The 15,877-nt window shown below is 34.8% G+C and overlaps 1 protein-coding gene across 19 annotated transcripts in view; it reads left to right on the top strand.

The window, feature by feature from the left end:
• Window positions 1-15,877, top strand: part of FSTL5 (follistatin like 5) — a 386,298-nt gene that overhangs the window by 251,856 nt on the left and 118,565 nt on the right. For all 19 annotated transcript variants that reach the window (XM_069013600.1, XM_069013606.1, XM_069013602.1 and 16 more), the window contains 2 exons: window positions 2,787-2,983; window positions 12,646-12,766. In XM_069013600.1, the coding sequence (XP_068869701.1) occupies window positions 2,787-2,983; window positions 12,646-12,766 (318 nt within the window). The remainder of the gene's footprint in view (window positions 1-2,786; window positions 2,984-12,645; window positions 12,767-15,877) is intronic.

Below are 15,877 nucleotides of genomic sequence, written 5' to 3'. Positions count from 1 at the left end.
TTACTTTGCTTAAGTTGTGAATGAAGTTTTTCTACAGGAAGTACCCAAATATATGTGGCAGTAGCAGCCTCTCAGGTTATTTTGTATTAGACAGTGTTTGTATTTTGTATTAAAAAAATGATGCAAATATTTTTCTCTTGTGGAAAAATGTATAAATAGTTTATAAACATGCAATATGAATGTGCTCTTATATGGCTATTATACTAGCTACAGATGTTTGTGCTATGCAATGAGAAGTGTACAAAAAAAGAAATGTGGTAAATATGTTGTCTGAATTCTTTCTTCTCTCTCTGAACAGATGTGAGAGAATACATTAGTTCATTTTTCCTTAAACCTTAGATGTAAAGTTAATGTCTAAAGTGCATTAAAATGTCTTTCCTGGACTGCGATCAAACTTCATTTACAAATGTTTCCATAAGCTCTATTTTGAGTTAAAACTAGAAAACACCACTTATTATTGCAACACTTTTCATGATCATGTGATACATAAATTTAATTGTTTTTCCTCTAAATTTACATGTTTTGTAAAATTACTCATGGAAATATTTGTGCAATTTTTTGCAAAAGTTTTCCAGAATTTATTATTAAATATCTTCAATATCCAAATGAGCATTAGCATCATTATTGCCTTTGTAGAGATTTGTAGAATCTCTTTTCGATTCTTGATCAGTTGTTAAAGTGAGAAACATTGTCCTGTGTTTCAAGGAAAAACTATTGTCAGTGTGACATTTTTGTTAATTTTCTATGTCTTTTTTGAAGTCAGACATGAAGCGACTTGTGAATGCTACTGTGTCAAATCCATGGTTTAACAGATATAACTCTTTTGCTGTGTTGTCTGTCTCTAAAGAATAGCTCTTTGCAGTTTTAAAATTGCAGAATGAGACTGATGTTTTACAGGAGCTAAAATCTGAATGTGTAGCTAGCTCTGAGCAGTGCACTATCTAATAGGATTTGTCTTGTCTTCCTCACCACCCCAGCCCTGCCAAGAGTGTAGGTAAAATAGTGTTAGCTATCACCTGCAGCAGAGTGAAGCCAGTCTGTCTTTTCGAGGACACCACAACCAGAAAAGTTATCTAGGGGAGACAAAGATGATACTTGTTTTCTGTCCCAGTCTCTTGGAGTTCACCCAAATGAATCAGAGTATGTTCAAGTTAAGTGCTCTTTTCCCTCCCCACCACCTGGAGCCTACATCCATTCAGATGGCAAGGTTTGCTCACTGTAGCTTCAGAATGCCTGAGGAATAAACATGTTTCCCTACTCAGTATTTCTGCATTAGACCCCTGAAAAGCAGTCACGCAGAACTCAACTCTTACAAATTGTATGGCCTCAATCTTCATGCCCCTGGCAGATGAGGACAAATATGCAAATACTATGCATAGCTTAGGCTGTCAGTTAAATACAGCTTGGGTTTGTCTATTTCTATTACTTAAATAGCTACATAACAGTTGGTGGCTTTTAGAAAAACCAAAACAAAAAAGGCTAGAGTGGTTTTGATTCCAAAAAACATTTTATCTTCTTCCATGATTTAACTTCTATCATAAATCCTTCTTTTCCAGGTCGGAGTCTTTCTAGGATAGTGAGAAGCATTTAGGAACATTTTCTCTGCCTTTTTTAATGGCTATGAAGGTGTTCATCGTGTCGCCATAATGATGCATATCCCATTAAATATACCAAAGTAATAAATTCTAGTCCCATACCTGTAAATTAGATGTTTCTTAAAAGACCCACTTTCAAAACAAAACTGCCTATGCAGTTTCCATGAGGTAAATAGTTGTTCTCATACATCATTATATCTTCAGAATAGGGACTAAAAAGAAGGTTGCAAAATAGCTTTCTTTGCTAATCAGTATATTGCTTTATCCTTGAATTCACTACTTGGAAGTTATGTATTGGCTAACTGTAAATATCTGTCTGCATGAAATACATTGTATTATGCTGGTACACATTTCTATATCTCATCTTATAAAAAACCCTTTTGAAATCCTAAGGTTATCTTAATAAAAAAACCCAAACAAACCCTTTTAAACTGTTTCTCTATCCAATTTAAAATATGCAGCAACTGACATAAGAGAATACCAGGCATACATTATTTTGTGCTTTGGTTTAAAATAAGTACTGACTGTAACCACTGTATGCAGGAAATTTCTGTAACATTTTCCATTTTATAGAAGACTTGATAATGAAAAGAGTAAACCAGATTTTGTCAAAGATATTTTTTCTCTTCCTTTGGCAGTCCCACCTTTTCTTGTTTAAATAAGCTTGCTATGTCCAATAAATGAAAAGTAGAGATAGATTATGAGCACTGAAGAGCAATTTCTGCTTTTTGAAGTCAAATATTATTACGAAATATATAGTATATATTTTTCTGTCATACTTGCAGGGGTTTTTGCATACATTACATTCCTACATTTATATGAAAAGCTTTACCAGAGGTAACACTGTAATAAATCTTCAGATGCACCTTTCCAGAATGATAAATAAAAAAAGTACATGCTTGGAAATTGATAGAAGTTTGCTTAGTATCTATAAGCAGAGAACATTGTCTAAAAAAGTATCTAAAACTGCAATAATTTGTTTTTGTCTTAATTTCAAGACCAGACAAGGAAATGTTATGGATCAAACCACTACAGAATTAATTTCTTACCTCTTAAAAGAACCCTGTTTGTAGTCTTATAAGAAGTTAATAGTCTTTGCTTTTTTAGTTTTTGATTTTGTTTTGCTTACATTTAAACTTTTAATAGGAAATCAAATGCAAAATAATCTTGTTTTGTGTATTTTCTTTTCAGGGGATAAATGCAAACCTACTGAATACAATGAAGTGAAAAATGTGTTACTGGATCTACAAAACCAGAGATACATTGCACAATCAAAAGATGAATCTGTTGGTGAGAAAATGGCATTAAAGAAACTTCTTGTGGATCAAATGTTCAATTATTTTGATTCAGACAACAATGGACTTGTGGACACGAATGAGTTATCTCAGGTAAGATTTAGTTTTTGTTTCTGTTAGCACTGTGACTATTCAGATGTCTTTGTCAGGACATACAAACATGGAATATCATGTCTTAGGATACTTTAGAAAATGTGAGTCTCTGAGGTTTAAAACTTCATTTGAGAATTTTTGAATGGCTGAATTATTCAGAAGTTCTGTAGTGATTATTTAGTAATTTGAATATGCTTTGAAGTGTACTGCAGTGTGTTAGAACACTCTAGGCTACTGTGACCATGAGTTGTTTTATTATCTATAATCTACTGCATATTGTCATCCAGTCCAACTGTATAGATGTATTGTAGAAGTTGAAAACAATTAAAATAATGAGGTAAATCACTTGTGTAATACTAAAGAAGTATTATTGCTTTATCTTAGGGCTAGAGAAGTACAGAAGAAATCCTGCAAAGAGAGTTCATGGTAGTCTCTAAATAGCAAATTTTAACTAATTACAGATCTAAACCAGTAATTGCTACTCTGGTAGGCATAACAGCACCAGCTTTAATCTACCTAAAATGACTGATTCTATTAAAGAGTGTTGATGGGGCAAATGCACTTTGATTTACTAGAGGTCTGTGTTTGAGAAACCTAGTCATGGCTAAACTATATTAGTGAGTCTACTACTAGGCAGCCAATTAAATGTTTAAGAAAGGCAGGATTTTTTAGATGTGTGTGTTGATCATTATCCTATGTTTTAAGTTGCATGGCAGTATTAAGAGGTAGGCTGGAGTTACCATTTCCATACAGCTAACTTTTAAAATTTTCGTCACAATTTCAAGGACCTGAGGGTGATTACAAATACAGGTATCAGGCCAACTACTAATACACTATTTCAAAAGACGGATTTAAAACTATTTTTCTGTACTTTTCCAAGATTGGTTTTTCCTGCTGCTTTTTAGAGTCTTTCAGAACTTCAACTTTCAAAGGACTTTGGTGCCTGTGTATATCTTACAAATGCGTTATATATGAATATACTATATGAATACATAGCATAGATAGGAATCACATATATAGATTTGCAAACTATAGTTAATTCCTCTCTATTCAGTTGCTACATGTATGCTTTTCCTTCTTCTGTGTGTGTCAAACATAGTTTTAAAATAATAAAAAAATTCTTCCATTATTGTGTTTTCAAACTTTCTATACGTACTTTTCCCCACTTTTTTCTTTTTTTTCTGTAAAGAGGAATTTATAATGGCAGCTGTAAAATAGTGCTTTTTCACAAGTATGGAAACAAGTCAGCCTTAAACCCCAAACATGTGCTTTTTGGTTTTGCTAAAGTTCATTGTAGAAACATCAAATTTTTCAACCTACAGATTAAGGTGAAGTAAATTCATTGCTAGTGTTTTTTGCTTTGTCATTGTATGTTTTGACAAGAGGGACCCGTGCTGGAGCACTCTGTTCCTGAAGGACTGCACCCTTTGGAAGGGATTGAGGCTGGAGCTGTTCTTGAAGAACTGCACCCCAGGGGAAGGACTCATGTTGGAGCAGTTCATGGAGGACTCTCTCCTGTAGGAGGGGAAGAGTGAGATGAGTTCTCCCTCTGAGGAGGAGGGAGTAGTAAAAAGAACATGTGATGAACTGACTGCAGCCCCCATTCCCTGTCCCTCTGCTCTGCTGGGGAGGGAGAATGTAGAGAATGTGGTCAGTGAGGTTAAGCCCCTTGGAGGAAAGGTGTTTCTGATATTAGGTTTTATTTGTCATTTATCTTTCTCTTGTCTGATTGGTAATGGATTCAGTTAATTTGTCCCCGAAGTGAGTCTGTTTTGCCCATGATGGTATTTGGTGAGTGATCGCTCCCTGACTTTATCTTGGCCCATGAACTTTTCATTATATTTTTGCTCTCCTAGCCAGCTGAGGAGTAACAGAGCAGCTTTGGTGGCCACGTGGTATCCAGCCAGGGTCAACAATCCCCAGGGAGACATTACTGTACTCCTGAAAACGTTCTCAGGATTAGGAGAATTTTTCTCAGTTGTGCTCAGAGTAAAAAATTTTGAAATCTGCAGAGTTGTCATAAATAACAGCTCCTGTCTGCATTTTAAATGCAATCATATTAAGGGGATATGAAAAGCAACATACTTTCTGCATAAAACAAGGACTCCTGGAGTTAATTTAAGTTCATGTGAATATTGAAGTTCAGTTTATAGTGCATCTTAAATTTTACATATCATCAATCTTGCTGTGCAATCAGGCCCTTGGATTGCATTTATTATCTCATAGGTGTCCATATAGTCATCCTACCTAATGTAAAATTGAAATGAATCAGTTGAAGATTGGAAATGGTGACAGCAACACTCCAATTTTATTGATGTATTTTGGATCAAAAGTCATAAGGTGAATTTGTATCTTGATGCAAGAGAAACAAATACTCCTCTCCCCAAAAAAGCAAAACCAGTATTTTTATTAAAAAAACCCTATTTCAAATAGTAAGAAAGGTTTGTCTGTTTGGGGTTTTTTTGTTGTTTTGGTAGTTTCAATACTTCAAATCTGATAGCAATAAATTAAAAATTGGCAGACTATTTTTTTCTGCTGTTTGAACAATTCTAGCATCTGGGTTGAGGGAGGTATTTTTTCAGCTTTTTACCGGCTAGCGCTTATAGTTCAATGCCTTAGAAAGCCTCGAGCAACCCAGAGAGGCAGCACGGGCAATCCAGCATTTCAGGAGCTCTAAAATCGGTACCTGTATCAGCTGCAAAGCACATACCACCAGCAGAAGCAAAGAGGGAGAAACAGAGCTCTCTGCTCGCTCAATTTCCTGCAGTTAGAAGCTTTCAAAAAGAAACAGACGACAAGAGATGCTCACAGAAAGAGTTGCAAAGCCAGAGAGAGCGCCCCCCCCCCCCTTGGTCCTGTCTTTTATTGGGAGAAGGGGAAAGGGGCGGACTGGGGGCGGGCCCGGGGTGAGCGGCCAATAGGACACTGCTGAAGAGTCTGAGTTACATTTGGTTTTGCCCGCGCTTAGAACAAAGGGGTTCAGAGCACATGGGCAGGAGCACGTGTCTTTGGGAGGGGGAAGGGAAGCTCAGAACAGGCAGCAACACTGGGTATAATATTTTTCATGGTTGTGTGTTACAGTGGGGATACTGCAACACGCCTATATCCAACCAGGAGTCCCGTGGAAAACAAATATATACGGACGGATTCTTGCTAGATGTTTCAGAGATGTTTATTTCCCCAGCCGCATGGCCGGGGCTCTGCTGAGGGACTCTGCTGCAGTCAGCACCCGAGCTGCTTTGCCCGCGCAGGGGAACACAAACCAACCAATGGGGAACGAGGCTGAGCAGGGGCAGGGAAACCCCGTGTGTCTGTGCCCTCAGGGCTCCCGGGGCTACAGGCGGGGGGAGGAGACCCCAACAGTTGTGTAGTCCAACACAGAATTGCAGCTAAAAAGAATTTTAACTCCCATACACTGTGTGAATGTGATAGGAAAACAGTGGGATTATGTAGGTCCATGCAGGCTAAATGGACATTTTTTTCTGATGTAAACTCTTCCTTGACTGCTTTAATCGCTGACTCTGATTCATTTAATATTTTAGTTTCCAAATCCTATATTGGAAAGTGATTTTGAAAGAACTTACAAATTTAACACTTTAGACCACTCTGTTTTGAGAAGTAGGTACTAACCAGAGAGAGTATGTATCTTTCCAAAATTGCAAACCATGAAATAGGCAGGATTCTCATCATCTTCATCATCTCTGATCAACATATCTGCAAGGTTTCTGGTAAGATGAGGTGGTTCCTTGAAGGGTTTGATTTGTTTTTAAAGCACTTTGAAACATTTTAAATGAATCCAGCCTAATGGAAGATAATTGAATCTTCTGGTTAGCTATGAATATTCAGTTGTTAACAGACTAATTTTTTAATCTATTTTATCTTATGCAATACCAAACTGGAATTTAATAAAAATTTGTAAATGAAATACTAGTGTTTCTATCACTGTAGACTGCTTGATTACTCCATACTGTTTTTCTATATGGAAGAGGAAAAAGAGTAGAAGTGTTATGGGTAGGCATGGGAGTAACGTGTTTTTCCAGTTATGAATGCAGTCGTTCTGCTGTGGTGGAACTGCCATTTTATAAACAGTAAGCCTGTTCTGGTTGCCATCAGTGCAAGATGCATAAGCTCTAAAAATGTTTCATCTTTCTCAACAATGAAATTCAAGTTCCTTTTTGAAGGAAGAAGTATGTGAAGTGAAATAATCTACACTTGATTAGACTGAGAGATGCTTTTTTTTTCTATTTATTTCTTACACTAGTGAACTCAGAAAGCAAAATTTTACAGAAAAGGGAAGTGACATAGCCTGAAAGCAAGTTGAATATATAATAATAATAATAATAATAATAGTAATAATAATAAATTTTCCTCTTCCTTTCCCTCCTTTCAATGATCCATTTTTAGAGTCAAAGAAAGAAGTTAACATCCTTATTTATAAACTAGTATCCATAATTTCAAATACCTGAATAGATTTCCTTTATTTACCAGGTTAATATAAGACAAATGAAAATACATTACTTTTCTATAAAACCTCTTCCTTACATCTGCAAAAAGAAAATACTCCGCAGTTATTTTGGTTGTATTTCTGTATTAATGACAATACAGAATGGCACTTCATGCCAGCCAGAACTTTATGGGACTTGTTTGTAGAGATACAACTTACATAAATTACATCTCTGTCAGACTTGGTTTCTCAAACTGATCAAAATACTTTGTTGGACCTTGGCATTTAAATTTTTACCTTCATGACTTCTGATTTTGCATCTAACCAGTGCTGTTATTAAGAGTTATTTGGAGGACTTGGAGCTCAGAGAAGGAATAATGAGTCTCTCTCTGTGTTTTTAATCAACTTTGGTTTTCCCTACATGTTACATAAGCAGAAGAATATTTTCCATGTTGATTTGTAGTTCTATTTATTTTCTACTATTAATTAGGGACATATTATTTAGGTTGCATTATCTATTTTTACTATCACTATTCTAGGAAAAAGTAAATGTTCTATACTCAATTCTAGGTTCAAAATAAAAATAAGAACCCTACATGAAACTTTAAAATTGGTGGAAATTAAGACTCTTTTAGGAATTAGTAGTTAGATAAAGCTTACAAACACTGTGATCCTCATGCAAACTGTAACATCTTGATCTTCCTTAGTTGCATTTGGTTTTATCAGGTAGAAGCATTTCCAATTATATTCTTGCAGGCCGTGAAGGCAGCAGGAGTAAGCTTCATTTCTTGAGGAGGTTCAAGGACTGGTGCTATCTGGAAGTGGACACAAAGTATAATGGTGCAGGATTCTTTTTGCACTCATTTCTCATGTTTTATCTTGGTCAAGTCCAGAGCCACAGGCTCAGAGTGCTGGTGGTTCTGGGTTTAGTTCTGAGATGCAGAATTTTACCCAGCCTATCTCTGTGGCCCTAATACCTATTCTGGTCCTACACCGTGAGCTAAGCATCTATAGCATTATATTTGCAGACACCTAAGGACACACTTATATCTTCTGAGTCAGATTAGGTCTTCCCTCTGCTAAGTGCAGAATTGGAAAGACAGAGAAATGTGCCTTTCATTGGAGCAGTTTGCAGAAAGAGATCTCATGTCTGAGCTATGTAACTTGATTGGTTTGGGGTAGTATTGAGATAATGCCTTTAAATGAAATTGAGTACATGCCTCTATAGGCCACTTTGTGTGGGTTTAGCAGTGCAGATACCCATATCCTCACGAGTCTCTGCATCATTCTGTGATGCAGAACTCCAGTATCTTTACTCACTCTACATTTATCAAAGATATCACACTACTGTAGACACCAAGTAAGACTATGGTGTTGCTGCCCTGCAGAACTTGCTGGTAAATTATAAGAATATTGATTTAACTAGATTAAGGGAAGTTAAAGCAAGGAACAATTTACCAACCTTTATTATCAATTTAGTTTCATGATAATCAATTCTTTTAATTTATAAAAGGTTATACTGCTGTGGAAGATGGTGGAACAAGTAATTGAACCCCCCCTTGTGCAGTCACAATTAATTTGAAGCACACTTCTCACAGTTTTTGGTGTCTGATGTACTTGGTGTTTTATCGAGCCCTGAGTGGCACTGCAGTGATGAGGTACTTGTTTTTAGGGAAGATGAACACACATTGAATGACCATATTTGATTGAAAGGAAGGTTTTGTGTGTAGTTGTATTTATATAGCAGTTTCCTTGGGGAGGTACATAAAGAACATTAATCACAAGCAAACAAAAAACCACTGATAATACTTCAGGTAAGGTGACCTAACAAAAGTTGTGTTATGTTATTTGTGGTCTAGTTTCATAACATCTGCAGATTTTTCATTTTGACTATCAGAAATCAGATTAAAACGAATGACACAATCTATTCTGATGTGCAGTTTGTAATTTTTAATCAGATTATGTTTCCCAGTGTTCTAAAATTTGGAGTTGTACTGACTAAATTTCTGAGAGGATTTGAACTGGGGTAATAGTATGGTGTTTCATAGGAAATAGATAATTGTGTGCTATATCTTTTAGAAATGTAATTTTTTCCAAAAAATGAAAATCCTTCCTCTGTGTTTCAAAGAGTATTAAATTGTGATGGATAAGTGTCATAATTTGGAAAAGACATATTTAATTTGAAAATATAGATAAGTTTCTAAGTTTTCAGCATTTACAGGGTTTCACAATGAACCGTGAACAGTTTCCTGTATATTTTGCCTTTTACCAGTTTATAATATGGAAAGTAAATTCTTCACTGTCTTTATGCAAATTCACACTAAAAATTGTGGGCATAAATATTTGCTAACCTTCTCTGGTATGAATTTTCATCTTAAAGGTTTGAAATCAAATAATCTGTGTTTGACTTGTATGGCACAACCATAAAATTGTACAGACAATCTTAATCAGGCTTTAACCTTTATAGTATTTTGTTTCTAGCATGTGACTTGCTGAAAATTTTCCCAGTTTTTATTCTGCCTCCTGAACAACGCTGTCTGTTTAGTTTAACCAAGGAGTAGACAGTCTGGGTTTAAAGAATTGGCTTAAGAAACAGTTTCCTTGAATTTTAGTCTTCTCCATGGACAGAGATTAATAGAATTTAAAATTTAAGGCACATTGTTGGATCATCTGTGAAACACAAGTGTGATTACATGATGGTGTATCGTATGCCTGGAATTTTATTCTATTTATCCTACGCTTTTAAGTAAATTAATGTCTTGCAAAAAACTTCCATAAGGAAGTGGGCAACCTTAATTTGTCAGGCATGTCATATTGGCTTTCTTGGAATCATTTAGCTTGTAACTTCATATCACAGTTGATCTGAACTTCAAGCTGCTACAGAAACAGGTAATTTTTCAAAATCCAAACCACCTCCACCTGACTTCTACCTAGTTCTGAGTGATATCTCATGTGATAGAACCCCACCCCTTCGAAAGGAAAAGCCAACCAACAACCCAAAATTTCCATAAAGGTGAACTTTGCTTCTGATCACAGAGTTGATCTGATCCACAAGATCCCATTGGAAAGCTGGGACATGGCTAGATCCTGCACAAGAGAATTCAGGTTGGAACAGCTCTTCTAGCAGCAAATCACAGATAATTAAGAGTAATCACCATATAAATCAACGTCTGTACCTTCTAAAATCTGTCCTCACAGACGTGTTTGGAGGGTTTATCAACAGCGAGTGTATTTTCCAAAGAACTCCAAAGTATATCATCTGCATAAAGATATATATACAAAAATAAACATTGAATCTTATATCTGTAATCAAAATGATAGATCTACTGAGGAAAAAAATTAAATAATTTCCAGGATGATGAAACGTACCTGTCTATAGTATCATTATTGGAAATAGCACAATAATTCTAATATTTTTTAAATTATGATTCTTCTTTTTTAAAATATGCTGCTTTTCAATTGGTCGTTTTTTAACAGATAACAGATTTTAGTTCAAAGAATGGAAGCTGAGAACACTAATTTGAGGTTTAAAAGCTTATACTATAAAGGCAGGTGTTTGTGGGGATTTAAAAAAGGTTTTCTTCAACCTTTGACTTACACCTAAGTGTAAAGTTTCATCCTTATTTGTACAATTGAAGATAATGAAAGCAAGCATTTAAAACATTGAAACAATGAGAGGAACAATGCTTCTCATACTAAATGTCCAAGGCCTTAAAATTTCAGTGATTGTTAAAGTTTCCAATACACACCATTACATATTTAGTACTTCTAAACTGTAATGGGTTTAGGGTTACTAATTTTTCCCAGACTGCATTTTTGTCCTTAATGTACCAGCTGCAAGATCTACACAATTTTATTTTTTCTTAATTCACTTTAATGTGAGCTCAATAAAAAGGCTTTTAAAGGATAGGAGGTAGTTAGCACTAATATTCAGGCAACATAGTATGTATTTTTAATTGATAATAGCAAAAGGTGGTTTTGTAGTGATTTTTCTTATCTTTGTAAATGGTTTTCATACTCTCTAATGTACTAACAAGGTGATTATCTTTTATAATGCTTTTATATTATTATGTAGGAGATGACTTCTGGTAGCATAAAATGTGTCTTTTCTTTTTCCTCTAATGCTCCTATTATTCCCTATTATTCTTTTAGGTATTTTGTGTTTACATGAATAGTAACTGAATGAATTCCTTTGCAGAGCAACTGAAACATAAAAGCCCCTGTATCCCTTGTTTTTCAGAAGATATCCTCTATTAATATAAATATAATGGCTTTTCAATTATCATGGGAGACTGATAAAGGGTTGGAAGAGTAATTATTTTACCTGGGAATTAACTATAGTTACAGTTCTTTCTTCTGTGCCTGATACAAAACTGTAAACTGAGCAATATTATGAAAAGTTACATCAGTTTTGGCTCTTTCAGTTATGTGATAGTACTTCTAATACATGGCCCCATGTAATATGACAATTCTGAATTACTCTCAGCATCTTAAATATTCCTCGGCTGGAATCTAAGGGGATCTCTTACAACATACACAGATTTTAAAAAAAAATAATGGTGCATTTATTAAAGAACATTGCTCTGGGATAAGTTAATTGGAGTTAAAAATTGAATAGCTATTAATTATGATCTGTTTACAAATTCTATGTGTCCCCATTTAGAAACAGGAGCCTTTTCAGGTCAGCTACTTATGTAACAGGTCTTTGTTAAGGTAATAGGCTTGTGAAAAGCCTGTAAGAAGTTGATACAATTAGTAGGGTAGTAAGAGTTCATATTAGTTATTTTTGAAATTGTCTGCATTTGGTTTCTATGGTTAGGAATTAAAGGAAAAAGACATTATGCCATTTGTACTCTGGAAATTATTATTTTAGGTATATTTGAATGTTCCTTAATCACCATTCCTGTACATAAAAAATAAAATCAGCTTTAAAATTTCAGTGTCTTTATAGTGCTTCAGTCTATCTCCATTATATGGATGGTCTGTATATTCTAAAAACTTTTGTGTAATTTCAGAGAGTCTGTCCTAAAGGTATTAACTTTTAAAACTCTAATAAATAATTACAAAGTAACTGGAAATCCCTGACTTTACACAGTTGCAGTTCATTGCCCCACAGCAACCTTAAAATGATCTATTAAATGATTATTAGAAACAATTAATTATACCAGAGAACTAGAAGAGTTCAAATGTAATTTCATGGTTATAATTTTCTTGTCAGGTAATAAAACGGGATGAGCTTGGCAAGGAACCATCTGAGTGCTCTGTGTTCGATTTGCTGAAATATGATGATTATAACGGTGACAAGCACCTAGCTCTAGAGGAGTTCTACAGAGCTTTTCGTAAGTACCAAGACTAGTCTTTTCTTTCTGCCTTATTTTATCTTTCTTGCTTTGTTTTCCTAAATGGCAGGGTTTGATTTCTGAGTATTGAAACGTCTGGATGCTTTATTTAAATTCGTGCAATTTAGTAGTCATGGCATAGCAGAAAACTTTTTAGCAGAAATCAATGATACCTAGTAGCTTCTAGATTTATGAAGGATCTTGGTAATGGAGAATTCATGGCTAATCTTTCTTGATGCCAACATGCATTGCTAAGTCTGTGTTGTGCACTAGTGGAAAGTAGTGTGGTCAAGACATAATCAATGGAACAGAAATACGTCCCCATACCCTTTATTTATGAGTGCTGATCAGAGCATTCTTGACAAACCCAGCAACAAATGTACCACTTTTATTGGGTGCCTTACAGCTTCACAGGACTCGTAAGGAGATAAGGATTTGTGGTGTAGTTTTGCAAGGTATTTGTTCCCTGGATGCCAAAGGGGTCTCAGGACAAATGTGCACAGTACAAGCAAACACCTTGATCAAACCACTGGGTTAGCAGACAGAAGAAAGGTGTTAAGAGCTTTTATACAGTATGTTAAATGTAGTATCCATATATTTTGTTATATCCAGATAAGAAATGATGATTTTTCACTCTTATCTACCTCAAATTTAAGATTGAATCTTGAAATCTAACTTTGGTTTAAAAACTGTTGCTCCAAACTGAGTAACGTGGCAGTACAGAAGATCAAGTTTGTCCTAAATTCTTTTTATAATTACTTATTATACATTGACTAGTCCATTAATGTATCTTCATTTTGAGTAATTACAGCCTGTTGCTTTAGTCTGCTTGTACTTTATCTTTGGGCAGATGAGCACTCAGCCACTTCAGATGATATCAAATGAAAAGAGGATAAAAAACTGCCTTAAGTTTTAAACTAAAAAGTAATGAATTGGTATTAGAAAAATTAAAAATAGCTGCATGGAAAGCAAGAAGAATAAACTTGAAATGAATAATCAAGACAGACTTCCTGAAAGTTTCTTAGTTTTGACTGTTGCATTAGATTTTTCTTTCTCCGAAAGTCTTTCAGAAAGTGTGATTTTGTGATGCAGCTTAGCTGATCGAATTACTTACTGCTCCTAAAAATAACTTGATCCTGCTACCTGAAGTTATCTGACTGCCTTTCTTACAGTGTACTAACAGTCACAGTCTCTCTTCTGAGTCACTTACTAAGTCAGCAGAAAAATACTCACCCTCCAGATCCCACCCCAATCCCATTGTGTGACCTGAATTGATTAAGTGAAGGGTCAGACCATAACTCATGCAAAAGAAGTGTGAGCAGAGCCAAGAAATGAGGTGGGGGAAGAAAATGGGAGATACTAGGGCATTGTGATGGTGAGATAAATTAATGGATCTGCAGCAGCAAAACACTAGGAAATACCTTAATTTCTTTTTAATAGGTTGTGATACAAATTTGGCTTACAAAAATGTATGGAATTATATAGCATCTGTAGAAATACACACATTAGCTATGATTATATGGCTAGATGTTGTACTTCTAGATCTTGATCGTGTGCACAGATGGAGAAACTGCTATTGAAGCCTTTAACATATGTAGCAATCCAAGAAGGTTAAAGACATGTTTAAAGCGCTAGCATGCTTTTTGCAAACATTGTATTTATGGAAGTATAACATAGTTCTTCCAAATAAGATTTTGATGTGTCTCTGAGGGACTATTTTGTATAGTTGTAAAACTCCAGACCTAAGAATAGCTTTTCATTATATATTTTTAATGGACTTCTGAATAATGAAAATAATTTCCATATGGTATGTTAAGCATTGCCTTAATATGAATGGTAATGAAAACATTAGATTACGCAAGATTAAGAATCATTTAGGTTTCCTTGTTGCAATAGAATAGTGGAGAAGACCCTGTTTAAAACTGTAAGGCTATCTTGGAAGATGATTTCTAGAGTAAGATTCATTCTTCTGTGTTGTTAATAAAATTTATATGTATTCATTACATAATGAAAAATAAAACCTAAAAACGGCTGCTACTGCATTGTATGTTGTGTGTCCAGAAAGTCAAAGAAATGTGTCATAACATTAGGCTCTGTAATGAAGGTAGAATAAATACTCTTGAAATAAATTTGAGGATTAACGGTAGTTCCATTTCATTTTGTCTCAAGAGAGTTTGAATTCAGTCAGTTTGACCTACCTCACTAGCATTAACAAAAATTATATAATGCTATAAAAGTATACTAAACTAAGGGAAACCAAAACAAATTGAATGAGGCACCTGGTCCCTCGACTACTGTTCTTAGGGCTAAACAAGATGACACAAAGCTGAAACCAAGCTCTTCATGCAAGCCACGCCAGGCCAAGGTAAGGCAAATGTGTCAGCCCCTCTCCAGAGGCCCGTGTTGTTCGCCTACAGCAAAGCTTGTGAGCTGGTACTCATAATGCCAAGTCTGGATTTACCAGGACACAGACAATTAATATAGACAGGGAACAAGATTCATGTATAGATATGTACACAAGAAGCACTCACAACACATCTTCCACATGCTATTCCACGAAAAAAATCTCAATTAAGCATCCACCTACAAAGTAATTAAATGTTTTAATTTTCTTTAATAAAGTGACATAGGGAGGTTGCAAATACTTATTCCAAATATAAATAAACCTGTTTTTTTGCTAGGAATTTCTTTTAAATACTTAAATATTTTCAAATTTACATTCTATTTTATTATATTTTAATGATTAATTTTAATATTCTTATTAATTTTGTTCCATTATATGTTATAATATGTTATATAAAAATATGTTTGAAATGATCCCATTTTACAATATGGAAAAGATTATTTTTCACCAGCTCAGACACTTTCAAACATGTAGAACAAATAGAAAACAAAACAGGAAAGATTTTTTCAAATTATTGTCATTGCTATATAGTGAGTGAAAGATTATAACTGAGTAATGGTATTTACAGGGGATTGTCTTCTAAAATATTCTAGTGTTATTTGTTATTTAGAAACACTTAGACATAAACTTTATTTTAAATTAAAAAGTGCTTCTAGAATTTTTGACCTCTTGCACGATCCCATCAATTGAACTTGACAGTGTTTTTC

The sequence above is a fragment of the Aphelocoma coerulescens genome, chromosome 4 (assembly GCF_041296385.1).
Source record: "Aphelocoma coerulescens isolate FSJ_1873_10779 chromosome 4, UR_Acoe_1.0, whole genome shotgun sequence".
NCBI classification, from domain to species: domain Eukaryota; kingdom Metazoa; phylum Chordata; class Aves; order Passeriformes; family Corvidae; genus Aphelocoma; species Aphelocoma coerulescens.
The sequence above is the reverse complement of the archived record's forward strand: the minus strand, read 5'-3'. Positions and strand labels throughout refer to the sequence as shown.